Genomic DNA, 23,498 nt, shown 5'->3' with positions numbered 1-23,498 from the left:
CTCACCGCGATCACAGAATTCATAGTTTACCCACCTCTTATTTTACCACTACATCCCTGGTCTTCGTGCTCCAAACAAGAATTGCATTGGCTGCATAGTCCTGGCTCTGTAAATGGGAAATAAACAGATTATCTCTGACTGTGCTGTACACTATTCCAGACAATCAGTAGGGTGCCCTCTGAAACGTGGAAGGGAGGAGCGTATCTGATTGTTGAGCTCAAATAGACAGCATCTGTAAATAGTCTGACAAATGTCTGGATATGACTGAATATGAAAGAGATTGCAGTATATGTGAGTGACTTTGACTTAAATGGGTTCAAATTAAATCTCTTGATCATCAAAACATAATTATACTATTAATCATATTTCAATTGAACAACATTTCAATAAATGCAATTGAAACAAAACATGGTGAGAAATCTTTGCAGACATTTGTTGAACAAAAAGGAGAACAATAAAAGAAAGAAAACCTGTTGAGACCGTCTTCTTATGTAATAGCTGATGTCATTTTGAGACCTGCACTTGAAGCCCTTGCCTCCCCTGGGTTTTGCCACTGAGATTGCAGTTGGCACCCACGGGTGAAGGGCATAAATCTACCCGTGGTTTTAATAAAGGGGCAGCATTGGGAACGTGCACCCAGCCTGCAGTGCCCAGTGCAGCGGTGTCCCTAGGGTGGAGCAGAGCAGAGTGCCCTCTCAGAGGGATGGCAGAGGCATGATGTCACCCTGCTCTCCTGGTGAGAACAGGAGGCCATCTGCTACACACACACCCCCACGCACACACGCATACACACACATACACACACACACACACACACACACACACACACACACACACCCATGCACACACGCACGCACGCACGCACGCACACACACACACACACACACACACACACACACACACACACACACACACACACACACACACACACACACACACACGCACACACATGGGACAGGAGACAGATGGAATGGTTCCTCTCATCATTATCTTACTCAGTGGAGCAAAGGACTGTGTGTGTGTGTATGTGTGTGTGTGTGTGTGTGTGTGCGTGTGTGTGTGTGTGTGGTGGGTGGCTGCTGACAGTTGCTGCCCACTCAGCATGGATGGCTGGGGAGGGCATGGTTTGACTAGAATACCAGGGCCTATCTGCTATCTGAATCATCCAACTCAAGAAGATAGTGGACACCATTTTGTCATATTGCACCATTTTGTCACCATTTACGGATGCCACACAAGCAGAGGTCAGATAACAGATAACATAGAAGGAAGTGATGTAAGTCTTAGGCAGTGATAAGGGCCCGCTGACCGCTGGTCTCCTGGGGGTTTGCGAGCAGTGTGGTGTGCTGTGGTGTGAAGCGGGAGGTCCTGACTGTGCTGTTTGCTTAGGTGGCGTATGCCAGCTGAGGGAGGAATGCATGACGCTGAAGGAGGAGTGTCAGACCCTGAAGGACGACAACAGACGACTGTCCGAACGACTGCACCTGCTCCAGAGGATGGGGTAGGGACATTTTCTCTCTCTTTCTCTCTCTCTCTCTTTCCTTCTTTCTTTCTGTCCCTGTTTTTCTCCACAATCCCTCACTTCTTCAAACCAAGTACTTCTGTCCTCTTTTTCTCCAATATTTTTTTTTAATCCTCTAGATTATAAATAAATTATGAACAAAAACATGCTTCGTCAAAAGCTACACCATATTTACCAAAATGAATTTGCATAGTTAGTCTTATTCTATGTTATAAACACAGCGCATAAATTTATCATGCTTAAAAATTCTTTCTATCTTAAAATAGCTTTTAGAACATTGCAAGTAAGATAACTATGGGAATTACAGTAGTCTCTAGTCTCCCTTGCCTGAAGCTGTAACTGCAGGAAAATACAAACACTGATTTCTACAGTTAACACAGAGCAGCAGCACAGCCACTCTATTCTGTACTCATTCCCCCTCTTGTAGTGTTTGGCTGTGCCAATATGTTGGCTGGTCTTTGCCTGGGGGTTTTCTTATGTGGTTTATCTGTGTGTGTGTGCGTGTGTGTGCGCGTGTGTGTGTGTGTGTGTGCGTGTGTGTGTGCGTGCGCGTACTTCGTGTTCCTGCCTGTAGAAGCAGCTCTGGTAGTGTGTACATGACCCTGAAGGAGGAACTGGAGGACGGGACGTCTCCAGACGGAGGCGTCTCCTCGCAATCGTCCGGCACCAACTGCCGGCTGGTGGACGCCTCCATCCAGAAGAACATCTCCTTCGACGGCAAGCCTGTCACACCCACTGCCTGGACAGGGGGGATCTCCGAGATCTTCTCCCTCAGGGACCAGCTCAAACAAGCGGAGGAGAGGGCCTCACAAGCGCAGAGAGATGTACGTCATGGCCCACCACACATCCTGACACACCACAGACTCAGACTCAACATATGAAACTAAAGAGTCACATAGAGAAATATGGAAGGATGAATTTCTTGATTAATTTTGTTATTTCACTTAAATAATCGATTTCACACATTTCACTATGAGTTTACATGTATCTCTGCTCATGTGTGTATGTGTTTGTGTGTGTGTGTGTGCGTGTGTGTGTGTGTGTGTGTGTGTGTGTGTATGTATGTATGTATGTATATGTGTGTGTGTGTGTGTGTGTGTGTGTGTGTGTGTGTGTGTGTGTGTGTGTGTGTGTGACCAGTGTGACAGTCTGAAGATGGAGCTGCGAGAGCTGCAGATGCTGTATGACACCAGCCAGCGGGAGAGGGCCGAGCTGGAACTGGAGCTACTGCGCTGCAGAGAGGAGCTGGACCGCCTGGCCGAGAAAGGCCTGCAGGTGAGGGGGCAGTGGTGAGAAGGGCCTGCAGGTGAGGGGGCAGTGGTGAGAAAGGCCTGCAGGTGAGGGGGCAGTGGTGAGAAGGGCCTACAGGTGAGGGGACAGTGGTGAGAAAGGCCTGCAGGTGAGGGGACAGTGGTGAGAAAGGCCTGCAGGTGAGGGGGCAGTGGTGAGAAGGGCCTGCAGGTGAGGGGGGAGGGGGGCAGCAGCAGGTGAGGGGACCCAGGGGCCGGAGGAAGACCTCCGTATTTATGGGGAGAGCTGTCTGTGGCTGTGTTTGTCAAAGGCTTTTAAGTTCATGTGTTTTTGCATTACTTTTGGAGAAGTGAGGTCAGGTATTCGGAGACAGTGGGAAAGTGTTTTTGTATTGGCACTGGAAGGATTCTTTCTTTTTTTCTTCCTTTCTTTCTTACAAGCTTTCTTACATAAGCTTTGAAAATGTTCTCTGTTTTACTTTGTGAAAGCTTTCACACGTTTCACTCTCACAAACTCCCAAACACACACACACACACACACTCACACACACACACTCACACACACACACACACACACACACACACACACACACACACACACACACACACACACACACACACACACACAAATCCTGTTCACTTGCGTATCCCCTGTATCTGTGCCTTGTCTGTCCTACTCTCCTTTCATCCCTTCTGTACTGTGCCTCCACTGCCAAACATGGTCATGTTGTGTTGTGATGTCCAGATTGTGATTGTGTCCATCATGTTGTTTTTGATTTTGACATCATTTCCCATCTCTCTGTCCCATTCTGTCCTGTCTCATCCTCTCCATCCCCCCTGTGGTGCCCTGTCCATCGCTCAGATCTCCTCTCTCTCATCTGAGCCCCCTCTTCTCTCTGTGCCTTTCGTAGGAATGATTGTAATAGTGGCCACTTTCTGGTGCTGGTGGTCCGAGCTGTCATCTTAGAAGATGAAAGGTACGGTAAGTCTAGTGCTGGTGTTGCGCCAACCTTTTTTTGTTTTTGTTTTCTTTGTTTCGTCTTCAATTTCATACACATCTTTCACACTCAAATTGTATTGATAATGGTAAATGTAATGGTTACTACGAATAAGGCCCTGTCTTTTTTCTGTGTGGTGTTACTCCAAAAACATTCAGCTCATTTATGTACACCTGCTTTGTAATAAGCTTTTCATTACGTAACATGAATAATATGAATGTATGTCATTGTTAGTGTCTGCATCATGCAGAATTATTGCTTGTTCACAAACTCCTCTCTCCCTTGCCATGCATAATTTAATTCACTCATTTATTCCAATGCTGAGTTGTGATGAGTTCATTTACAGTGTTCATGCTCAAGTTACAGTGTCATTGTTTTCATCTATGGATTCTGCATAGCAGAAACATGTCATAAACAGACTACTGAAATGTATTTTCTTTATCTCTTTGTAAAATAACTTCTGAAACATGAAACACTTGAAAACATTATGTAAGTGACTCACTATGCGGGATGAATGTTTGTCCCGGCGAGGACCTTCCTTTAGCCTGGGACGCTCACCAAAAAAAAACAGTTTCATCTCATCATCTGTCTCTCCTTCGCTCTGTTTACAGAATGTGGAGGAATGTGGAGCCTGGTCTGGGCCTGTGGTCACAGCAGCGGTGGCAGCTATGGTACTGCTTTCGTCCAGCCACACAAGATTTACATCCCGATGATATTATTGGCACTGCCTGTGAGGCGACGCTGCAACTAAAACCTTGTTAAAAAAAAAAAGATTTTTTTCTTTCTTTTTTCCCTTGTTTGGATCACCACCACCACCACGTTTTGCTGGAACCTACAGTACCCACGGCTTTCCTCTATGAGACTTTCTAATAGGAGATATATTGAGGAGGGCATTTTTGGAAGATTTCTGAACCAAAGCAGATGGATTTGAAAGACGTATGAAGGAGACCTGGCCAGGTGTGGTTTGGGCAATAATGTCTGTGTTATCCCTCTGAGGGGGGTGACTGCAGTGTCCAGCAGGAGGAGAACAGCCCGCTCCTTTGTGTATTACTGGTCAGACTTTACTGTCTACTTTCTCTCTCCCTTGATATTCCTTTCCTTCTTCATGTCCTTTGTAATTCTGTGGTAGCCTATAATCTACAGCTTTAGAAGCTTTAGATATAGATATATCTTTAATTTATTCAGCTATTTAATTTCCTTTGTATATAGTAAGTCTGTTTTTGTGTTGATATTGTGTACTTAATAGAGACTCAATGATGAATTGTCATTGTTAGCAAGCTGATGGGGGGGGGGATTAAAGATGTATTGAACGCAATAAGGCATATCCATAGAGGCATGGAATTACTTGGGAGGGAAGTTTTTAATGAAAGCCACTTTCAGATTTAATTAATTCCTAACTCAGCTCTGAGTTTTGTTTAATATTGGCGGCTCCCCTCTCAGCCCTTTCTGACAGTTGACAGTTAGCATGCCAATACTATCCTAAAACTCCCACTAGCCAGCTGATGAGAATACCTCAAATATACATCCTCCCATAATGTGTGTGTGTGTGTGTGTGTGTGTCTTTGTGTGTGTGTCTTTGTGTGTGTGTCTTTGTGCATGTGTGTGCGTGTGTGTGCATGTTTGTGCGTGCATGTGCGTGCGTGTGTGTGTACCTGTGTGTTTATATGTCACCATTGCATTACATGGTCTCAACATGGTGATATAGCTTAATGTAACTGGAACTTGTATGACTGACTGATGTTTTCTTTTGGAACGATATTTTCATAGAAATGTTTAGATTTTGCAGGTATCGTCACTGAAATGTGAAATGAAACAAATCTTTGCAGGTTAATCTCTTTTTATATCAAATGACAGCTACGCTTAACCACCAGTTTGTCCATGTGACTTACGTGTTTTCACTTAAACAATTGAGAAGCATTTCTCAGAGATTATTAACATATTCGTTTAAATGAAATATCTATGAACGACTAAAAACTAACCAAAAACTAACAAAACAAAAAGTATTTGTTGCTCATTCGACACATACACATATTCATAGACATATCCATGTGTTATATTGGCCCACAATGAATAATATATAGCCTTTTATTAAATGAACATCTCATTTAATTACTGACCCATTCTCTCCAAAACCTCTCACTTGAATGACTCCTGAGTACATGATAGAGATGTGTGTCTGGCCGAATGGCTCACACGCACACGCACACGCACACACACACGCACACGCACGCACGCACACACGCACGCACGCACGCACACACACACACACACACACACACACACACAATTCTGAGTAATTACATGATAGAGATGTGTGTCTGGCTGAATGGCATCAAGCCAGACACTGACATTTCCACAGTTTTGTCTTAGTTCATTCTAGACTTGTGAGTCTGATGGCAGTGGCACCGGTTCTACTGTAAATGCGGTGACATCTGATGGTTAATTAGCGCCATACCTTTAAGGGTGGGGGCTTCCAAAAATGTCAAGCATGCACTGACAGTTAAATCTTTACCCTTAATCGTTTTCTGCATCATATACTGTATGGCATTGACAATGAAAATAGCTGCCATTTTATGCTTCACTGATATTATTAACTTTTCTCACCATCTCCCAAACACGCTCAAATGAACATAAAAGCACACCCCACCCTGGCAGTGATCAACAGACACCCGCTGAACACAGCAGTAACACAGCAGTAAGAGTCCCAGGGCAAACAGCTGTGGCCCACTGAGCAGCTTCTAAGAATGTTTACAGGGATGTGCTCGCCATGCGTGCACTTTGAGCTACTTCACAAAGAGACACTTCCACTCAAATCTTATAGATCCCTGTGATGAACACACAGCCTATCCCAGCCAAGTCTCCCACACAACAACCCCTCATGAACCATGCTTTGCTTTCAGGCTCCAGGCCACTAACAACAGTCGCCTACTTATGACTGCAGTGACCTCACATGGGAATGGCTGGCTCAGCTTGTTTTGCGTGCTTTTTTTTTTTTTGGATCTCTGGTCTTAAAAGAGGGCCGACGGTACTTGTGTGTGAGAATGTAGAGTATCTACATTCCAGGGCATGTCTTAACTGTTTGATTTGTTTCCTTAACAAGCAGGTACGCTTGACTTAGTTGAGCACCATAATAAAAGCATGCATTTCACCCACTCTTAATATTTAAACTGACCTTTGCATTAAAACTTGGTCAAATGGAATAGATGACATTCACTCTGATTATGAGATGAATGTGAATTAAATAGACAGATTTTCTGCAAAGAACTGCAGGTACTGTTGCTAGGCATTATAGTTGTGATGGAGTCTTAACATTTGAGCATTTTGTATTGTAAAAACTGTCAGTCAAGTATTTAGTCAATAATATTGTATCTCTGTAATGTCTTTCTGTAGCTCATGGCAGACACTGGATAACACTAAAGACTTTACAAAGTTTCACACAAGGGCCATTAATGATTTGGACTTGCATAAATGAAACAGCACATACTACCATAAAATATGTAACTGTCATATTTTGAACTTAACTTTTTCTTTCACTCTCTTACTTGCAGTGCATCTGCTGTAAATAATGCTATTGTGTTCAAGTTCTTGGCTTAATAAGCTGCATCAGAAAAACTAAATATTCATATCAGATAACCTGATAAATATTGCTTTTTAGAATATTGATATATGATATATTTTGACAGATTGTTGTTTATTTGTTAACCTAATGTTGTAATAGAGCGGTATGCACAGTTTTTGTCAAGGAAAATCTTTAACATTTTCAAACTCCTGTCACATGTGATTTTAGTAGCAGGTAGCATTTGCATGCAGATATGATAGACATTCTCTATCTCTAGTGAACACATACAAAGTGTTGAATGTGGTCAAGGAGTTGGTGTTTCATGTAGAAATCCAAATAAAGCAATATATTATCTGGGGTCTGTAGGGCGCTTGTTAGTACAGCGAATGTAACATTTCCACTGATAATGCAAGTCTTCACCATCTTTTTATAGACAATAGGACGTCACACAGAGGCTGACAGGAAAGGAAGACTAATGAGGATAGTTATTTCCTCCCTTGAAATTAAGTGTGACACTAAATAGAAAACGCATGTGATATTAAGATCTCATCAGCTCACGTTTTCTAGGTCCTTCTCGTGACCTAACCGCAATGACAAACAATATGAAATGTATGGCCAAATTATTTAACAAATAAATATGTTTGGTTGAAATGCCAAAATCTTGCTTTTAATCCGAAAGAAAAGTAGATTGATGACATTGAAGTGTTACTATATGGTATTGACTGCAATATAGACCCAACATTGTACCTATTAATTAGAGCTGCATGTGTTTAAAATTGCATCGACTGTAGTTGTCAAATGCTTGCTATTTTTAGTTGTTTCCTATTTGGCTTGCTGTTTCAAACAATATCTGTGGCTTTTTTGTTATTTGGAAAGTATATTTTGTACCATAAATGTTTTATGAAATAAAATATCTCCTGGCTAATGACCTGTGTTTCCGTTTGTCAATGGCATACGTCACTCTAAGATGTTATTGAAGAATACCCCAGGAGTAAGTGGGAAGTTGAAAAGTAGTTCCTGGCATCAGGTTGCATAGGTCATCGACGGTACACACCTATTAATACCCCTTACTCACAGCCAGTTGTAAACTGTCTCGCGCAAGATTCATTTTCAAACATATGGGCTCCTTCCAGGGACATTAGCAAAGAGCTTTATTTTACCCACAGAGTCAGAGAGAGAGTGACTGTTTCTAAGACATCAGTGTTCTTCCTGCACATTTCTGACTTCATGGACATATAATGTTTCACCTGACTAAGCCAAAGAGGGGAAGAAAAGCTTAAATAATCAAACTAGCTCTCTGGCAGTTGCCACCTATAACAATGTTAAGATTCTGTAGCATTTTCATACTCTTCAAATAATCTGGTGCATTTTCATACTTTTCAAATGATGTTTTAGTAAAAACACACCATTAACGGATGATAACATGGCTATGTTAGAATGGCATGATGATACAAAACTATAAGGCTGTATATTTGGTGTGGTTTTAAACACCACTGACTCCTATAATAGCTCAGACTTGGTACCTCAGGATAATGTCTGGGTCACTTCACTGCTCATAGGTGGTAGACTGCTGATCAAACAATGTCCGAAATTCCATCAGTAGGCTATAGTTCAGGGCAGGACGATGGTCTGGAACAGTCTGGTGTCATGGCGGGGGTCTTGTGCTGAGTCACTGGGTCATGGAGGTCACTCTGTCACAGACCATCAGTGCCTGACAGCCAAACTAAAATACACACACCGTAAAGGAGAATCCCATTAATCAACGCACTGAGCTGGCACATAACCACGCACATACTCACACACACTCATTAGTGCTGATTAGTATTATATTATTAGATATGAGTCTGGCCAGTCTATCTGGTATAATTTATGACTACATAGATTAATGTGAAGTAGAATATACTGACTGAATTCGAGGTTGAATAATATTATTGTTCATTCAGAGCAACACACCATATAAAACATACTATGACGAATAAATAATGTAATTATGTTTAAAGTCATTTGAAGTTATTCCTAATCCAGAGTCTGGCCAGATTGCTCTGGAGATTAAATAATTTCTTTGTTAATTGAGAAATAAATTTAATCAAAAACTATGTAAATATGTAAACACTACTAGACACCACATACTCAGTCCATGAAGAATAAAAGTTTGACATATGATATAATTAATAGTGGAATATTAATTATGAGAGGGTCCTGAATAACCATTTATTTTAATGAACGGACCAAATGTTTCTGTTCGCATGAGGCACGAAACCACGTTGTATGTTTAGGTTTCATTCAAACGTCACTTTCTTTTCTTGGCTCGCTTGTTCAGAGGAGGCACAGTGACCGCACACATTTACGATTGAGAAGCGACAGCCCCCTATCCCAAGTTAGGAGCGCCTAAAAATAAAGAAAGTAGTCACAACTGTTGCAACTGCATGGGGTCCAACCAATCGCTGCCAACTATACTAGACTCAGCCAATCGCTTCTCTCATCTTTATCCTTTGGGATTAGAAAATTGTTCATCACTTCTATGACCATGATTATGACAGGGACATTCCAGGGAGTCCATGGACCTGACGTGGCCCTGGGGTCTGGGGTCTTTTAAAAACCGGGCCTGGCCACGGTACCCTTTCAATTTCAAAAAGAGACTCGACTCTCCACTACTGATCAACGCATACAGCTACTTCTCTCACCTGCCACGAAGATTCATTCTACAGAAAGACAGGCTCCAGCTCGAAAGTGTCCATTAAGAAGTAGAGACTACATTTGTCAAGATACTGCCAATTAAAAAACGGGGACAGGCTGCCTTGTAAACTGTAAATCGGATTATTTCATTCATCATTGTCGTGACATAAGTGTCCTCTTAACAAGTACATCCGAAAAGTCTTTCGTTTTTTGTCAATCTCTTCCAAGCTCTGAACTTTTCACTGCGGGGACGCGCTTGACACCGCTTTGTAAAACTACAGCGCAGTCAATTTCACACTTCGGTATTACATCGGTATAAAAGGGCCAAGACAACCGCCAAGATGATGAGCAACAACACACACTACGACGACCAGCTGCCGCCTCAGTACTACCAGGGCACCGATTTCGGGGAAGAAGAGGACGACGAGATGCCGGCCACAGAGAAAGACCTCGCGGAAGATGCGCCATGGAAGAAGATTCAGCAGAACACCTTCACCAGGTGGTGCAACGAACACCTGAAGTGCGTCAACAAGAGCATCAACGACCTCCAGAGAGAGTTGGGCGACGGGCTCAAGTTGATATCTCTCCTGGAAGTTTTGAGCCAGAAGAAAATGTACAGAAAGCATCACACTAGACCAAACTTCAGACAAATGAAATTGGAAAATGTTTCGGTGGCGTTGGAATTTCTTGAAAGGGAACACATCAAGTTGGTATCGATTGGTAAGTTGTTTTTAGCATAATTACTTTAGCATCATTGTTCATATCAATGTTAAGGTCCACAAAGAGACAGACTGGCTGACAAGCAGAGAGAAGTATTGAACTCAGCTGAACATAAGCTTGTGTCTTGAGTTCTAACATCAACAGAACTTTAGTTTGTATGGATTGAGACATGTTTCGGTGTCCTGGTTCTAGCAGTGTAACATAATAATAATATTGGTCTAACGATAGTATGTATTGTATAGTGTTGTGTGCTGGACATACACGGGCAGAGCACGTACTTGCTGGACTCTCACAAAGTGGTGATAAGCATGCAGCTGAAGTCAGCCTGTTGAGGACACTAACGCTGAGGTGCCACTGAGATCATTGCCTTAAGCAGTTCTCATGCCTATCTGTCAGGTGTGACCAAATCAGAAATAATGGTCATACTGGTCAAGCTTTAGACAACCAGGAAATAACTAAAGAGGATTAAAATGCAAACATAGTTTTGACACCTATGTTAAATTCTCTCTCTTTTGCATACATAGAAAGATGCACAGAGAGAGAGAGAGAGAGAGAGACACACACCTACATGCTATGTCAACACCTCTCTGTTGCAGCATCTGAAGGGTAGAGGTTCTGATCTAGAGGCAAGCAAAGTCTTGCTAGTGTTTTTTTTTTTTTTTTGTCAAGGAATGTCCATCTACCCATGATGCAGCAAATGGGTCAGCCAACAGCAGGCTCTGAGGGCCTGAGGGAAGTGTTGAAAGACACTGGCAACAAGCTGGTCCTTTCTAGAAGGCCTACTGGCAGCAGCCAGCATAGTGGGAGGTGTCCGCATTCACTGATGCTTGCCACCATCACCATACACCCTGCCGTGCATGAGTAAAGAGCCCGATTTAGATGTCCATCAAAATAACCAGACTTCACACACCCACCTGTGAATGAAAACTGTAAACTAAAAGCAGATGAACAAGTAGTATGTGTTGAATTCATTAAATGATACTAAAGACAAGAGCATTTTCCAAATTGAAATCACGCAGAACTTAGCGATCCATTTAGTGGTGAATGGCAGAGAAGTGTAAAGATAGATAAGCTGTTGTCTTGCCCCATAGCTGAGTCTTAAAATAGATTCCTGATTGGGGCAGCAGGGTTGGTCTGTCTCTGTCTGTGCATGTCTAAGGGGAGAACTTTGACTGCAAGGTCATTGCCATAGGGCCCCACTTGTGACAGGGACCAGGAATACATTTGGCCATTTTGGTGTGACCTACAACAGACCGCAGTCTATATACCATGGTCTAAAATCTATGTGGTATATATGACAGTGGTATAAGTGGACACTGTCTGTTGTAAACAGTACAACATTTGTTTTTGTGGTACTGGTTGACTATTTGTTTCAAAACATGTATCTGGATATATGCATGCCTTGCTCATCACTTGTCAGGTTCTTAACAGGGCAGATTTGTTGAGTAGGCAGTAAATATTCCCTATACTGTAGGTCTCCTGTAACTAAGTGCTGACTGGTAGTTTTTCCATCCACAGTCACGTAGAGTGAGCATAAACACATCTTACCGCACTTTGGTGCCACATGCAACGTTTTGATAAAAGAATCTGCCATGAGACAGGGGCTCATCTGTCAACAGAGAGTCTTGTCTCCCCGTTCATTAAAACGCCTGGCAGTTACTGCCGCCGCAAAGCTGAGCGATGGCTCCCGACAGAGAGCGGTGAAATTCTGTATGAAATTGAATGGGCCAGGAGACAGTTATGAAGGTCTCTGTAGTGGTGGGGGGTATTTGCGATGTGGAGAGACTCCCTTGTCTTGTGGTGGTGATGTAACCTCATGGCAGAGGAATGTACCATCATCCTGCTGAGTGTGGCTGCTCAGGGCTAAGGGTCGAGCACACACCTTCATCTCAAATGGGGAGGTGAGGGCAAACAGCACTGTCTTACGTGATGCCCTCCATTATCCAAACACAGGCTCATCAGATCAAACAACTGTCATACAAAACCCATCGTACAATATGTGATACCCTCAACAAAGACTGCTTCAACAAATTATGTTTTTATCACATAATCACAGAGACTGCCCTATCATTTCCAGATCATGTAGCTGTCACAGGCCTGAGAAGGCCGTTTAGCACATGGTCAATTATGTAGTTAGTGACAGCCCACCACTGTCTGTCAAGAAAAAATTATGAGGTTCAGCCAATGTACAACATTCATCGTTCCCTCTCCAAACATATATGTTACTGTCAGAGTGGAGCAGCAAGTACTTGCAAGGGTGCAATGGGATCAAAAAGGGGGAAGCTATATGATAAGGTCCCAGTGAAACTGACAGGCTCTCCCACGGGTGCTGGGATTGATGGTCATGCCTGAAGTACAGTTAGTTGAGTTATAAGTTGGCTCCTCACATTTCATAAGCTAATGCTAACTTTTCAAGCTTTTCAAGGCTGTGTCATGGTTTCATTAGGATATAGGTTGACTATGGTCCGGTGGTTATTTGGGTGAGGTACTTCTGCATTCAAACTTTTTGCTTAGTCAGTAAAAATGGATCTTCTGATACTGTGAAGCCGAGTCATGCTAATTGGCCCTCTGTGTCTCCTTGTGTCACTACAGACAGCAAGGCCATTGTGGATGGGAACCTGAAGCTGATTCTGGGTCTGATCTGGACCCTCATCCTCCACTACTCCATCTCCATGCCCATGTGGGAAGACGAGGATGACGAGGATGCCAAGAAGCTGACCCCCAAGCAGAGGCTCCTGGGATGGATCCAGAACAAAGTGCCCCAGCTTCCCATCACCAACTTCAACAAGGACTGGCGGGATGGCAAGGCCCTGGGAGCCCTGGTGGACAACTGTGCCCCCGGTGAGCATTCAGTGAAAGGCCACTGACGTGTTGAGATGGTAACTGAAAAAAATAAATAGTTGCGGACCTCAATAGTGACAAACCCGATACTGTGGCCCTGAGATAGTGCAAGCTTTGAGAATGAACTAACTCATTATTCAGATACTCTTGAATGGAACAGGTGGCCTAGCAGTTGAGCCAAGGGAGTTCCTGCTTTAAGCCAGCTCCATCATCAGTTTGAAATGCCATTTTAGGATCTTGTTGAAGCTTGGGAGCCTTTAGAGGGATGGGAGTGCCCACCTCAGAGCATTCCTGACAGCTGGCCCAAGGCTGAGTGAAGCTTTCGTGGACTCCCTGCAGCTCACTCTTACAGACACTCGGTTGTAGAATCAACCCCTAATTTGGACAGGATTGCCAGCTAGATTAGGCAGGAGGAGATTTAGTCAGATGATGTACTGAAGTAAAGTTCCTCATCCCACTAGAGCTTCACAGCACAGCACAGCACGCAGGAGAGAAGAGACATAAACGTCCACTTTATAAAACAGACTAGATATTTAATTAGGGAACCTTACTGCAACAAGAGAAAGGGAGATGTCGCTTTAGCCTGTGTTTACTTGAAACAGACAGACATTAAACAGCTGCAGCTTGGCCTCCCTCCGCATGCCCATACAGGGCTCTGCCTCTCACTGACTAGCAGCGGCGATGGTGTGATCAAACACAGTGTCCAGTGTCCATGCTTGAAAGATTGAGAATATTTTCTTTGCTGACTTCACAGCTCATTTTTCCAGATCTGAGCATCATGATATTGTAACAATACTCCATATGTGTAGGTGAAGTAGGAGTGTTTAGGTAATTCTCAGCCTCTTGCATTGAATTGCACCAACACAACAAATATTTCCATCCATTGGAATATTTCCATCCTTTTCTTCTTTCCATACCAAAGCAAAAAAATACTATACATGTATGAATATTTCATATTTAGTATTAACTGTCTAAGTATTAACGTATTCCTGGAATTGTTCAGCACAACAGCAATGCATTAGCAATAATAGGATGAACTTAAATGCCCTCTAATTGAGACACTTTGGTCACATGACATCCATACTAATCCAATTTAGGACGTAATCTTACGCACTGTGATGAATCAACTCCTGTTACAATGCTAGCCCACCTCCGTTGTTAGAGCTGACGCAAAACAAAGGGCTTTGTAAGAGAGAGGAGCTCCTCCAATTACGCTTTGGTTGGGTGCCACATTTGGCTGGCTCTGTTGACGAGGTTACCGTAACTGTGGCAACTGCTGAAAGAGCTTCTGGAAGTATCCCCCTCCTAAAGTCTTTCCTTTCTGTTGGAAATCTCCTGCAGGTCTCTGTCCTGACTGGGAGACCTGGGACCCAAACAAGCCTGTGGATAATGCAAGAGAAGCCATGCAGCAGGCAGATGACTGGCTGGGTGTTCCACAGGTAAGATAACATAGAACAGGCCAGTGGAGAGGCAAAGCCACTTCAATGAGGTCACAGATGACTGGTATCGTAATGATTTCAGCATACTGTTTGTAAGGAGCCTGCTTGGCTATTTCTGTTGAAAGGATTTGCATATTTAAAAGGGATATGTTTAAAAATGGAGGTCTTTTGTGACTGGTCTTTGAAGCTTTTGCTTCTCCAACGCTAAAATGCTAGCAACAGTGTCATGCCTCAACGCTGGCAGCATGGCAGCTGTGCAGTGTAAACAGGGCATTCCGGGGGATAGCGCGAGGTGTGTGTCACAGAGTTACACTCGCTCTAGAGGAGGTCTGGGAGAGCAGCAGCTCATGGTAAATCCTCTCCTCGGCTTAATGACGCCCCTGTCCTTAACCCCTCCAACCACAGCTGCAAATATAGACACTGAAGAGCCTTGTGCTACTTTGTTACATTATGTGGCGTGGCTGTACTTTCGTATCCTGTTGGAAAGGGTTTAAGTGTTTAAAGAGTACATGCGATAATAAAGAATGTTTCTAGAGCTCAACTGATTATTATTGTGGTGCAAACAATACAGAGTAGTTGTGATGTACAGTTGTAAGAGCCATGGTAAATAAATAAATAATAATAAATAAAACACGTGGTTGTCTCACTTTCCCTGTTTTCTTTTTAATTATTCAGGTTATTGCTCCTGAGGAAATTGTGGACCCCGACGTAGATGACCAGTCAGTCATGACCTACCTGTCCCAGTTCCCAAAGGCCAAGCTCAAGCCTGGTGCCCCCATCAAGGCCAGACAGCTGTTCCCCAAAAATGCCAAAGCTTATGGACCAGGTGGGTTAAGAGGCTTCTGTTCTTTGTGTGATTGTGCAAAAATATAGGTCAGTATTTCATTTTGTTATCAGCTATGAAGAAAGATTTTGTTCTCTATTTTTCTTTCATTTCTAAAACGAAATAGGTATTGAACCCCATGGTAACATGGTGCTCAAGCCTGCAGAATTCACAGTGGAAACAGTTGAGGCCGGACAGGGTGAAATCATTGTATATGTTGAGGATCCGGAGGGCCACACTGAGGAGGTTTGTTCATCCTTCTAAGTGGAGCTGGATTTTGATGTTCCTCTACTTGGATGCTTTTGCTTGTGGTATTTATTCACTGTCGACTTATCTACTCCTCCAGGCTAAAGTTGTTGCCAACAATGACCCAAAAAGGACATACTCTGTGTGCTATGTGCCTAGAGTTGCTGGTCCTCACAAGGTAGCTACAATTAGTCCTGCTTTATTGTCCTGCTTATGTTTTTTTCCCTCAGTAATCAAATCCAAAATACTTGACTTCCAATGGTATAACATTAACGTCTCTGTCTGATTCTCCAGGTTAAGGTGCTTTTCGCTGGTCAGGACATTGATAAGAGCCCCTTCCTAGTGAATGTAGGAAAAGCCATGGGCGACCCCAACAAAGTTCAGGCCCGAGGTCCAGGGCTGGAGCCGGTTGGCAATGTGGCTGCCAAACCAACTTACTTTGACATTTACACAGCAGGTAGGAGACCACAGCAACTCTAAATGGCAATGTTGTCTCTACAGGAGTGGTGACAGTCTTTAGTGGGAAGAAACCCAGACTTATAATGTCAAACATCTCACTTCCACTCCACATCGCGTTGTGTTGCAGGTGCGGGGGAGGGAGATGTTGGAGTGGTCATTGTCGACCCTCAAGGCCGTAGGGACACAGTGGAGGTGATGCTGGAGAACAAAGGTGATAATGTGTACCGCTGCACCTACAAGCCCATGATGGAGGGCCCCCACACCATCCACGTCACATTTGCTGGGCAACCCATCCCCAAGAGCCCCTTCCCAGTGCAGATCGCTGAAGGTGAGTCCCAGAATATGACATCCTCAGGTCTTTAACTGCCTTACGTTTTACCCTAGGTTGCTCTATGTCCCTTGACTTGTCAGTGTCACTAGTCTTTTCACTGTTGCTGTATGTTGATTGGAGGAGAACGTCATCACGGCTGTCTGTCATTTGTAGCTCCCGCGAGTGCCTCTCCCGCGAGGCCCCCGGTGCAGATTCTCCCGCAGGCGGTGCGCACCCCACCCGTGGATAAGCCTAAGAAAGGTGCACCCAAAGTGCCACCCAAACCTGGCCGACCAAGTTAGTACAGGTTGCTGGGCGAGGCTCGTGCCCCTTCAGCGCGGCTCACGCCAGCCGGGCCTCATCTCTGTGCCCCCGTCAACCTCTCGCTGCTTGTGTCTGGTGCCCGCCGATGTCCAATAGCCATGTGATCTGTGTCCTGTGCTTGGGTCCATCTCGGGCCCTGCTTGTGGCAGCTTGATGCGTCCTTTGAGGCATGCTGAGAGTAGGGAGAGAATGAGAGAATGAACGCTTTCCTGCTTGAGATTACAAGAATGTAGGGAAAGGTGTTTTTTTTTTGTCCAAGATTGTTTATAGTGGTGATTATGTTTTCAGTGAGCATGCATAGAAGACAACATAAAAATAGATTTACCTAATATACAATATAGTACACAGACAGACTTTTGCACGATGCACAAATTCCGCTTGAGATTGTGGTCCTAGATGTTGTTTGTTTACAGTTTTGAGAAATGTTTGTTGGATTGATTCATTTAAGATTTGTATGTATCTCTGCAAGGATCATTGTTAAACCATTGTTAGACCATTGCTTGTATTTTCATGTCAGTGTCTGAAAGTTGCACTTTCAGTGGCAACGTCTCACAGTATTGTGTTGGCACCAATGTTTATGGCTTCTATTTTGATCTACTTCATCCATTATGAAAGTCATTTGTTCATCGTGAAACAATGTGGTCGTGTCACTGTCAGCCCCCTGGTCTCAGATCAGTCCTTGTGCTCCATGTCCATCTGTACTGCTGGCTCTGTGAAGCAGCTCATGTGAACATCCCGAAGCACTAAGCCTTCTCTTCTCTACTAACCACGACTGCAGTCAGCTCACGCCGTTGCCAGTGGCTAGAGTCTGATGACCGTCTAACCCTGTTTTCTCTCTCTATCTGTTTGTCCATCAGCCAGCAACGCTAATGCCTGCAGGGCTACTGGCCGTGGCCTTCAGCCCAAAGGGGTGAGAGTGAAGGAGGTGGCTGACTTCAAGGTCTTCACCAAGGGAGCTGGAACTGGAGAGCTCCAGGTCAACGTGAAGGGTCCAAGTAAGGAGCATTTTTATCTCACAAGCCTGCTGGTGTTACTGAGCCAAATGACACACAATGAATACCGGTACTGGTGGTGTGGAGAAGTGTAGTGTTAAATACAGGCTTTGTGCTGTATGCTCTCAGATGGAGCAGAGATTCCTGTGAAGGTGCGCGATGCTGGGGATGGTGTGTATGAATGTGACTACCAGCCTTTACTGCCTGGAAAATACACAGTCATGGTCACCTGGGGAGGACAGCCCATCCCACGCAGGTGAGGACACCTTTGCATTGCTTTGCTTACTATTATCCACTTTTGATAGTTTTAATATACTGAACAACACAGTGGAATGTTGAGCAATGTTTATTAGTACCTTGTGGCATTATTATCTGTGGTTTGACTGGTTTGTTCTGCTCTATGCCCCATAGCCCTTTCGAGGTTGAGGTCGGAGTTGAGGCAGGCCAGCAGAAAGTCCGTGCCTGGGGTCCTGGCCTTGTGACCGGCATGGTGGGCAAGTCAGCTGACTTTGTGGTGGAGGCCATCGGCACCGAAGTTGGAACACTGGGTAAGGAACACAAACCGCTGCGGAAGTTTAAAATAATAATAAAATAATCCTTCCTTAAGACCTGACAGGTGTGATCTAATGTGATTGAGACTCACCTCCATTTCTGCCACCCTCTTTGCACAGGCTTCTCCATTGAGGGTCCATCTCAGGCCAAGATTGACTGTGATGACAAGGGCGACGGCTCCTGCGATGTGCGTTACTGGCCCACCGAGCCCGGCGACTACGCCGTCCATGTCATCTGTGACGACGAGGACATCAAGGACAGCCCTTTCATCGCTCACATCCTCCCAGCAGCCAACGACGTCTTCCCCGAGAAGGTCAGTGTGACTAAAGAAATGACCGGTACATCACAGATTTTACATGGCTGAGCTAGTAAGACAAAATAAGTCACTTATTTACATTACAGGTAAAAGCCTTTGGACCAGGACTTGAACCTACTGGCGTCATCATCAACAAGCCTGCTGAATTCACCATTGATGCCAGGCAAGCTGGAAACGGCAAACTCAAGATCTACGCTCAGGTAACCCACATGCCCCATCCCCCCACACAGTGATGAAGATAATATCGTTCATTTTTGAGGATCATGTCTGTGTTAACAGCTCAGTTTTGTTTTTGCAGGATGCAGAGGGCTGTGTCATTGACATTCAAATCACTGAAAAGGGTGATGGCACCTTCTTCTGTGTGTACATCCCAACCAAGCCAATCAAACACACCATCATCATCACCTGGGGTGAGGTCAATGTTCCCAACAGCCCCTTCAGGGTAAGTCTATCTTTGACTAAGGGTTATAAACCTATAATAATTAGGCATTAACCTTTTTATGTATTTCTATTCAACCTCAAACAATAGCCTTGTTGCAGTGACAACATGTCATACAACTATGGCATTTATTATGACTTACTCAAAAGTGAGTTGACTATTTTGCCCTTCATAGGTTTTGGTTGGTGAAGGATGCCATCCAGAAAAAGTTAAGGTCTATGGACCAGGTGTGGAGAAGACTGGCTTGAAAGCCAATGAGCCCACCTACTTCACTGTTGACTGCAGCGAGGCAGGCCAAGGTATGCCAAGAGCTAGTGAGAATTCTTTGAGTGCCTTTCATTTTGCACATGCATCATAAACCACGAGTCATTTAACATCTTAATGCCTGACCTGTTGAAATGATTTCCATGACAGGTGATGTCAGTATTGGAATCAAATGTGCCCCTGGAGTGGTTGGACCTGCTGAGGCAGACATCGACTTTGACATTATCAAGAACGACAACGACACATTCACTGTCAAATACACACCCCCTGCTGCTGGGCGTTATACCATTATGGTCCTGTTCGCTGATCAGGTGAAATGAGTTACCTGTGACCTGTATTAGTATAATGCTAGATTTAAAAAGATGGTAATTTAAAGACTTGTTTTCTGTATTGCTGTGTAGGAAATACCCACTAGCCCATACAAGGTGAAGGTGGACCCATCTCATGATGCAGGCAAAGTGAGAGCAGAGGGGCCTGGACTCAACAAGACAGGTGAGAACTGGATTACTCGTTGAGCCACCTCAAAGACACTCCTCAGAGCACAAGCACATGGCTCACACAGTTGAAGAGTCACATTAAGTATTGAACTCTCTCTCTCTCTCTTCACAGGCGTGGAGGTGGGCACACCAACTCATTTCACCATCTACACCAAGGGCGCAGGAAAGGCCAAGCCCGAGGTCAACTTCACTGCAGCCGTCAAAGGAGAGGCTGTGAAGGACTTCGAGATCATCGACAACCACGACTACTCGTACACCGTCAAGTACACTGCCCTTTATCAGGTAAGGAGGTCATGTGCAGAGAGTGAAAACTCTCCTAGAGCTCTCCCTGATACTCCCTTCTGAGTATCTGACCGTCCCCAGATATCTGTACAGCTACGCTTGCATAACTATGAGGAATGTTTACTATCAGGAGTGACCAGGAACCTGTTCCCCCAGTTGATCCCCATCCCCATTACCCTCCCACCAAATGCCTGATATCCAGCTCTTCCTCATTTCCTTTCTCTTTCTCTCTCTTTCTCTCCTTCCCTCCCTCTCCGTGCCTCCCTCCCTGTGTGGAACGTTGGGCTGTGCAGGGGAACCTGAGCATCTCCGTCACCCACGGAGGAGACCCCATTCCCAAGAGCCCTTTCAACATCACCGTGGCCCCTCCTCTGGATACCAGCAAGGTTAAGGTGCAAGGACTCAACGAGAGTAAGTACTGACCAAACAAGAGCAGGTGCTCTTTCAAATACACATAACAGGCAACAGTACAGCAATTTGTCTGTTTGTTTATAATTTGTGCCATCTGGGATTGCTATGTTTATTAAGTATGTGTATAAACCACTAAGACTGACATTCATTTCAGATAATTAATGGTGTGCTCAATACTTACGCAGTCTAAATATACTGCTCATCTGTTTAGGCATGCTATCATTAAATTGTAATTAAATTGTCTGTGGGTGTTTTGTTCAGGAGTTGAGGTTGCAAAGGATCAGGAGTTCACTGTGAACAGCAAAGGAGCCGGCGGTCAGGGGGAGGTCGGCGTGAAAATGACCTCACCCTCTGGCCGTCCAATCCCATGCAAGCTTGAATCAGACAAGGCTAATGAATCTACCAATGTGAAGTACATCCCACCCGAGGAGGGCCCCTACAAGGTGGACGTCACCTACGATGGGAACCCAATTCCAGGGAGCCCTTTTGCTGTGGAGGCACTTATGCCAGCAGACCCCTCAAAGGTACATAAAATATCACTGCTTTAAAAATCAAATTGTATTTCTAATCAAGTTTGAGTAATACATCTCCAGGTCTCCAGCCATAGACATCATAACCATATTTCACAGAGCATTTCAGATTGATCATTTGTCCCATTTCACCCCTCTCTCTCAGGTACGTGCTTATGGTCCAGGATTGCAGGGTGGCATTGTGGGTCAACCAGCACCTTTTGGCATCGACACCAAGGGTGCCGGTGCCGGCGGTCTGGGCCTGACTGTGGAGGGGCCCTGCGAGGCTAAAATTGAGTGCCAGGACAACGGCGATGGCACCTGCTCCGTTTCCTATCTGCCCACTGAGGCTGGAGACTACAACATCAATATCCTCTTTGGTGAAGCTCATATCCCTGGCTCGCCTTTCAAGGCCAAGGTGCGCCCTGCTCTGGACGCCAGCAAGGTAGTGGCCAAGGGGCCGGGCCTGGAGCGGGCGAAGGCCGGCGAGGTCGCCACCTTCACCGTGGACTGCACACACGCGGGCGAGGCTGAGCTCACTGTGGAGATCGTCTCGGAGACGGGCGCCAAGGTTGAGGTGCGCATCCAGAACAACAACGACGGCACCTTCTCGGTCACCTACACCCCGGGCTTCCACGGCCTGCACACCATCACCATCAAGTACGGGGGCCAGACGGTGCCCAAGTGCCCCATCCGTGTCCAGGTGGAGCCAGCAGTGGACACCTCTGGCGTCCGGGTCTACGGCCCCGGAGTGGAGCCCAGAGGTGAGGGACTAACAGCGACGCTACGCCAGGCGCCCTAACTGAGCCGTTCCGTTCGCGACGCGTAAGATCCATTTTAGATGAATGGTCTATTTTTTTTTCCGAACGTACGCGCCGCTATCACGTCTGGTGTAGCTACGTCCATTGATTATAGTGGAAGCTAATTGTTGCAGCAGACGCAACGCGAACGGAACGCTTCAGTTCTTAGTCTGGGTTTGTGTTTGTGCTCTTGTGGTGGGGAAGTGACACATTAACAGTGCAGGTGATGATCTCTGCATTATCTGGAACAACAATACATGAAAATGTCACGTGGAGCACTGACCCCCCTGTTGTTACGACCCCTCTCTGCTTGCAGGTGTTCTGCGTGACGTGACCACCCACTTCATTGTGGACGCCCGCGCACAGACCAAGAGCGGGGGCAGCCACGTCAAGGCCCGCATCATCAACCCCTCGGGCAACAACACGGACGCCTACCTCACCGACAAAGGCGACGGCACCTACCGAGTGGAGTACACGGCGTATGAAGAAGGTGAACAAGCACATGCCTGAAACCCTGCACTGGAGTCCAACCAGTTTGGCTGCCACTTTGCAGGGATTAACTTTGAAGACAGACATAGCAGAGCTTTATGATTTTATGTGACATGTTATTTTAGAAGGATTAGACAGGCACATGATCGGGAGTGCTGGACAGAGGGATGTGTGAGGAAAAAATAGTCGAGATAGATAGAGTGAGAGAGAGGGAGAGAGAGATAGAGGGATGTGGGGGACATGAAGGGTAGCAGGTGCTGTGTGATGTCAGTGTGGTGTGGTAAAAAGAGAGAGAGAGAAGGAGGGAGAGAGAGAGAGATAAAGGCGTACAAACTCTAAGGGAGGCAGGAAAGGAGGGAGCTCAGGGCTTTGGAAAGAGAGATAGTGAATGAGGGGGAGGGGGGTCTGGGGACAGATAGAGCATGTTCAGTTATAAATAGGAGGTGTGTCGGGAATAGAGGCTCTTAAACTCAGACAGGTATGTGTGTCACGCCAGACTCCTGCCGACTGAAGGACAGAAAGACAGTGTTTAGTCATGTTTGTGGCTCCTCTCGCCTCCAACACAAACAAGTGTCCAGAAATAAAGGCTTTAGTTATGTCTACCAGGCTCGTCTCATGGATATAAGTAAAGTCAGAATAAACTACCCACCAAAGTCTTTACATACAATCATCCAAAAATGGTTTTGTGGTGAATTAAATGGACACCGCACAGCTCACTGTGAGATGTGTTTATGTTTTATATGAAGTATTTATATGCTGTAATGACTGAAATGAGCATTT

The 23,498-nt window shown here is 45.0% G+C and overlaps 2 protein-coding genes across 12 annotated transcripts in view; both read left to right on the top strand.

The window, feature by feature from the left end:
* The window catches only part of ccdc136b (coiled-coil domain containing 136b), a 20,281-nt gene extending 12,024 nt beyond the window's left edge, over positions 1 to 8,257 (top strand). For 4 of the 9 annotated variants that reach the window (XM_042109078.1, XM_042109079.1, XM_042109084.1 and 1 more), the window contains 5 exons: positions 1,390 to 1,501; positions 2,097 to 2,346; positions 2,663 to 2,797; positions 3,635 to 3,749; positions 4,382 to 8,257. In XM_042109078.1, the coding sequence (XP_041965012.1) occupies positions 1,390 to 1,501; positions 2,097 to 2,346; positions 2,663 to 2,797; positions 3,635 to 3,739 (602 nt within the window). In that variant the 3' untranslated portion in view covers positions 3,740 to 3,749; positions 4,382 to 8,257. Of the gene's footprint in view, positions 1 to 1,389; positions 1,502 to 2,096; positions 2,347 to 2,662; positions 2,798 to 3,634; positions 3,755 to 4,381 lie in introns of all 9 variants that reach the window. The other 5 variants (XM_042109082.1, XM_042109083.1, XM_042109080.1 and 2 more) reach the window with 5 other exon arrangements.
* A 1,687-nt stretch (positions 8,258 to 9,944) lies between these two features.
* The window catches only part of LOC121723410 (filamin-C-like), a 23,704-nt gene continuing 10,150 nt past the window's right edge, over positions 9,945 to 23,498 (top strand). Inside the window, exons 1-23 of one of the 3 annotated variants that reach the window (XM_042109036.1) lie at positions 9,945 to 10,725; positions 13,318 to 13,566; positions 14,908 to 15,005; positions 15,681 to 15,831; positions 15,956 to 16,074; positions 16,175 to 16,252; positions 16,369 to 16,531; positions 16,661 to 16,861; positions 17,018 to 17,104; positions 18,025 to 18,162; positions 18,289 to 18,415; positions 18,571 to 18,707; positions 18,831 to 19,024; positions 19,114 to 19,227; positions 19,326 to 19,469; positions 19,642 to 19,765; positions 19,881 to 20,041; positions 20,132 to 20,222; positions 20,340 to 20,509; positions 20,803 to 20,920; positions 21,182 to 21,444; positions 21,596 to 22,193; positions 22,546 to 22,719. In XM_042109036.1, the coding sequence (XP_041964970.1) occupies positions 10,347 to 10,725; positions 13,318 to 13,566; positions 14,908 to 15,005; positions 15,681 to 15,831; positions 15,956 to 16,074; positions 16,175 to 16,252; positions 16,369 to 16,531; positions 16,661 to 16,861; positions 17,018 to 17,104; positions 18,025 to 18,162; positions 18,289 to 18,415; positions 18,571 to 18,707; positions 18,831 to 19,024; positions 19,114 to 19,227; positions 19,326 to 19,469; positions 19,642 to 19,765; positions 19,881 to 20,041; positions 20,132 to 20,222; positions 20,340 to 20,509; positions 20,803 to 20,920; positions 21,182 to 21,444; positions 21,596 to 22,193; positions 22,546 to 22,719 (4,078 nt within the window). In that variant the 5' untranslated portion in view covers positions 9,945 to 10,346. Of the gene's footprint in view, positions 10,726 to 13,317; positions 13,567 to 14,907; positions 15,006 to 15,680; positions 15,832 to 15,955; positions 16,075 to 16,174; positions 16,253 to 16,368; positions 16,532 to 16,660; positions 16,862 to 17,017; positions 17,141 to 18,024; positions 18,163 to 18,288; positions 18,416 to 18,570; positions 18,708 to 18,830; positions 19,025 to 19,113; positions 19,228 to 19,325; positions 19,470 to 19,641; positions 19,766 to 19,880; positions 20,042 to 20,131; positions 20,223 to 20,339; positions 20,510 to 20,802; positions 20,921 to 21,181; positions 21,445 to 21,595; positions 22,194 to 22,545; positions 22,720 to 23,498 lie in introns of all 3 variants that reach the window. The other 2 variants (XM_042109035.1, XM_042109037.1) reach the window with 2 other exon arrangements.

This window comes from Alosa sapidissima, chromosome 11 (assembly GCF_018492685.1).
Source record: "Alosa sapidissima isolate fAloSap1 chromosome 11, fAloSap1.pri, whole genome shotgun sequence".
Taxonomy (NCBI): domain Eukaryota; kingdom Metazoa; phylum Chordata; class Actinopteri; order Clupeiformes; family Clupeidae; genus Alosa; species Alosa sapidissima.
Note: the sequence above shows the minus strand (reverse complement) of the source record. Positions and strands in the feature narration are given on the sequence as shown.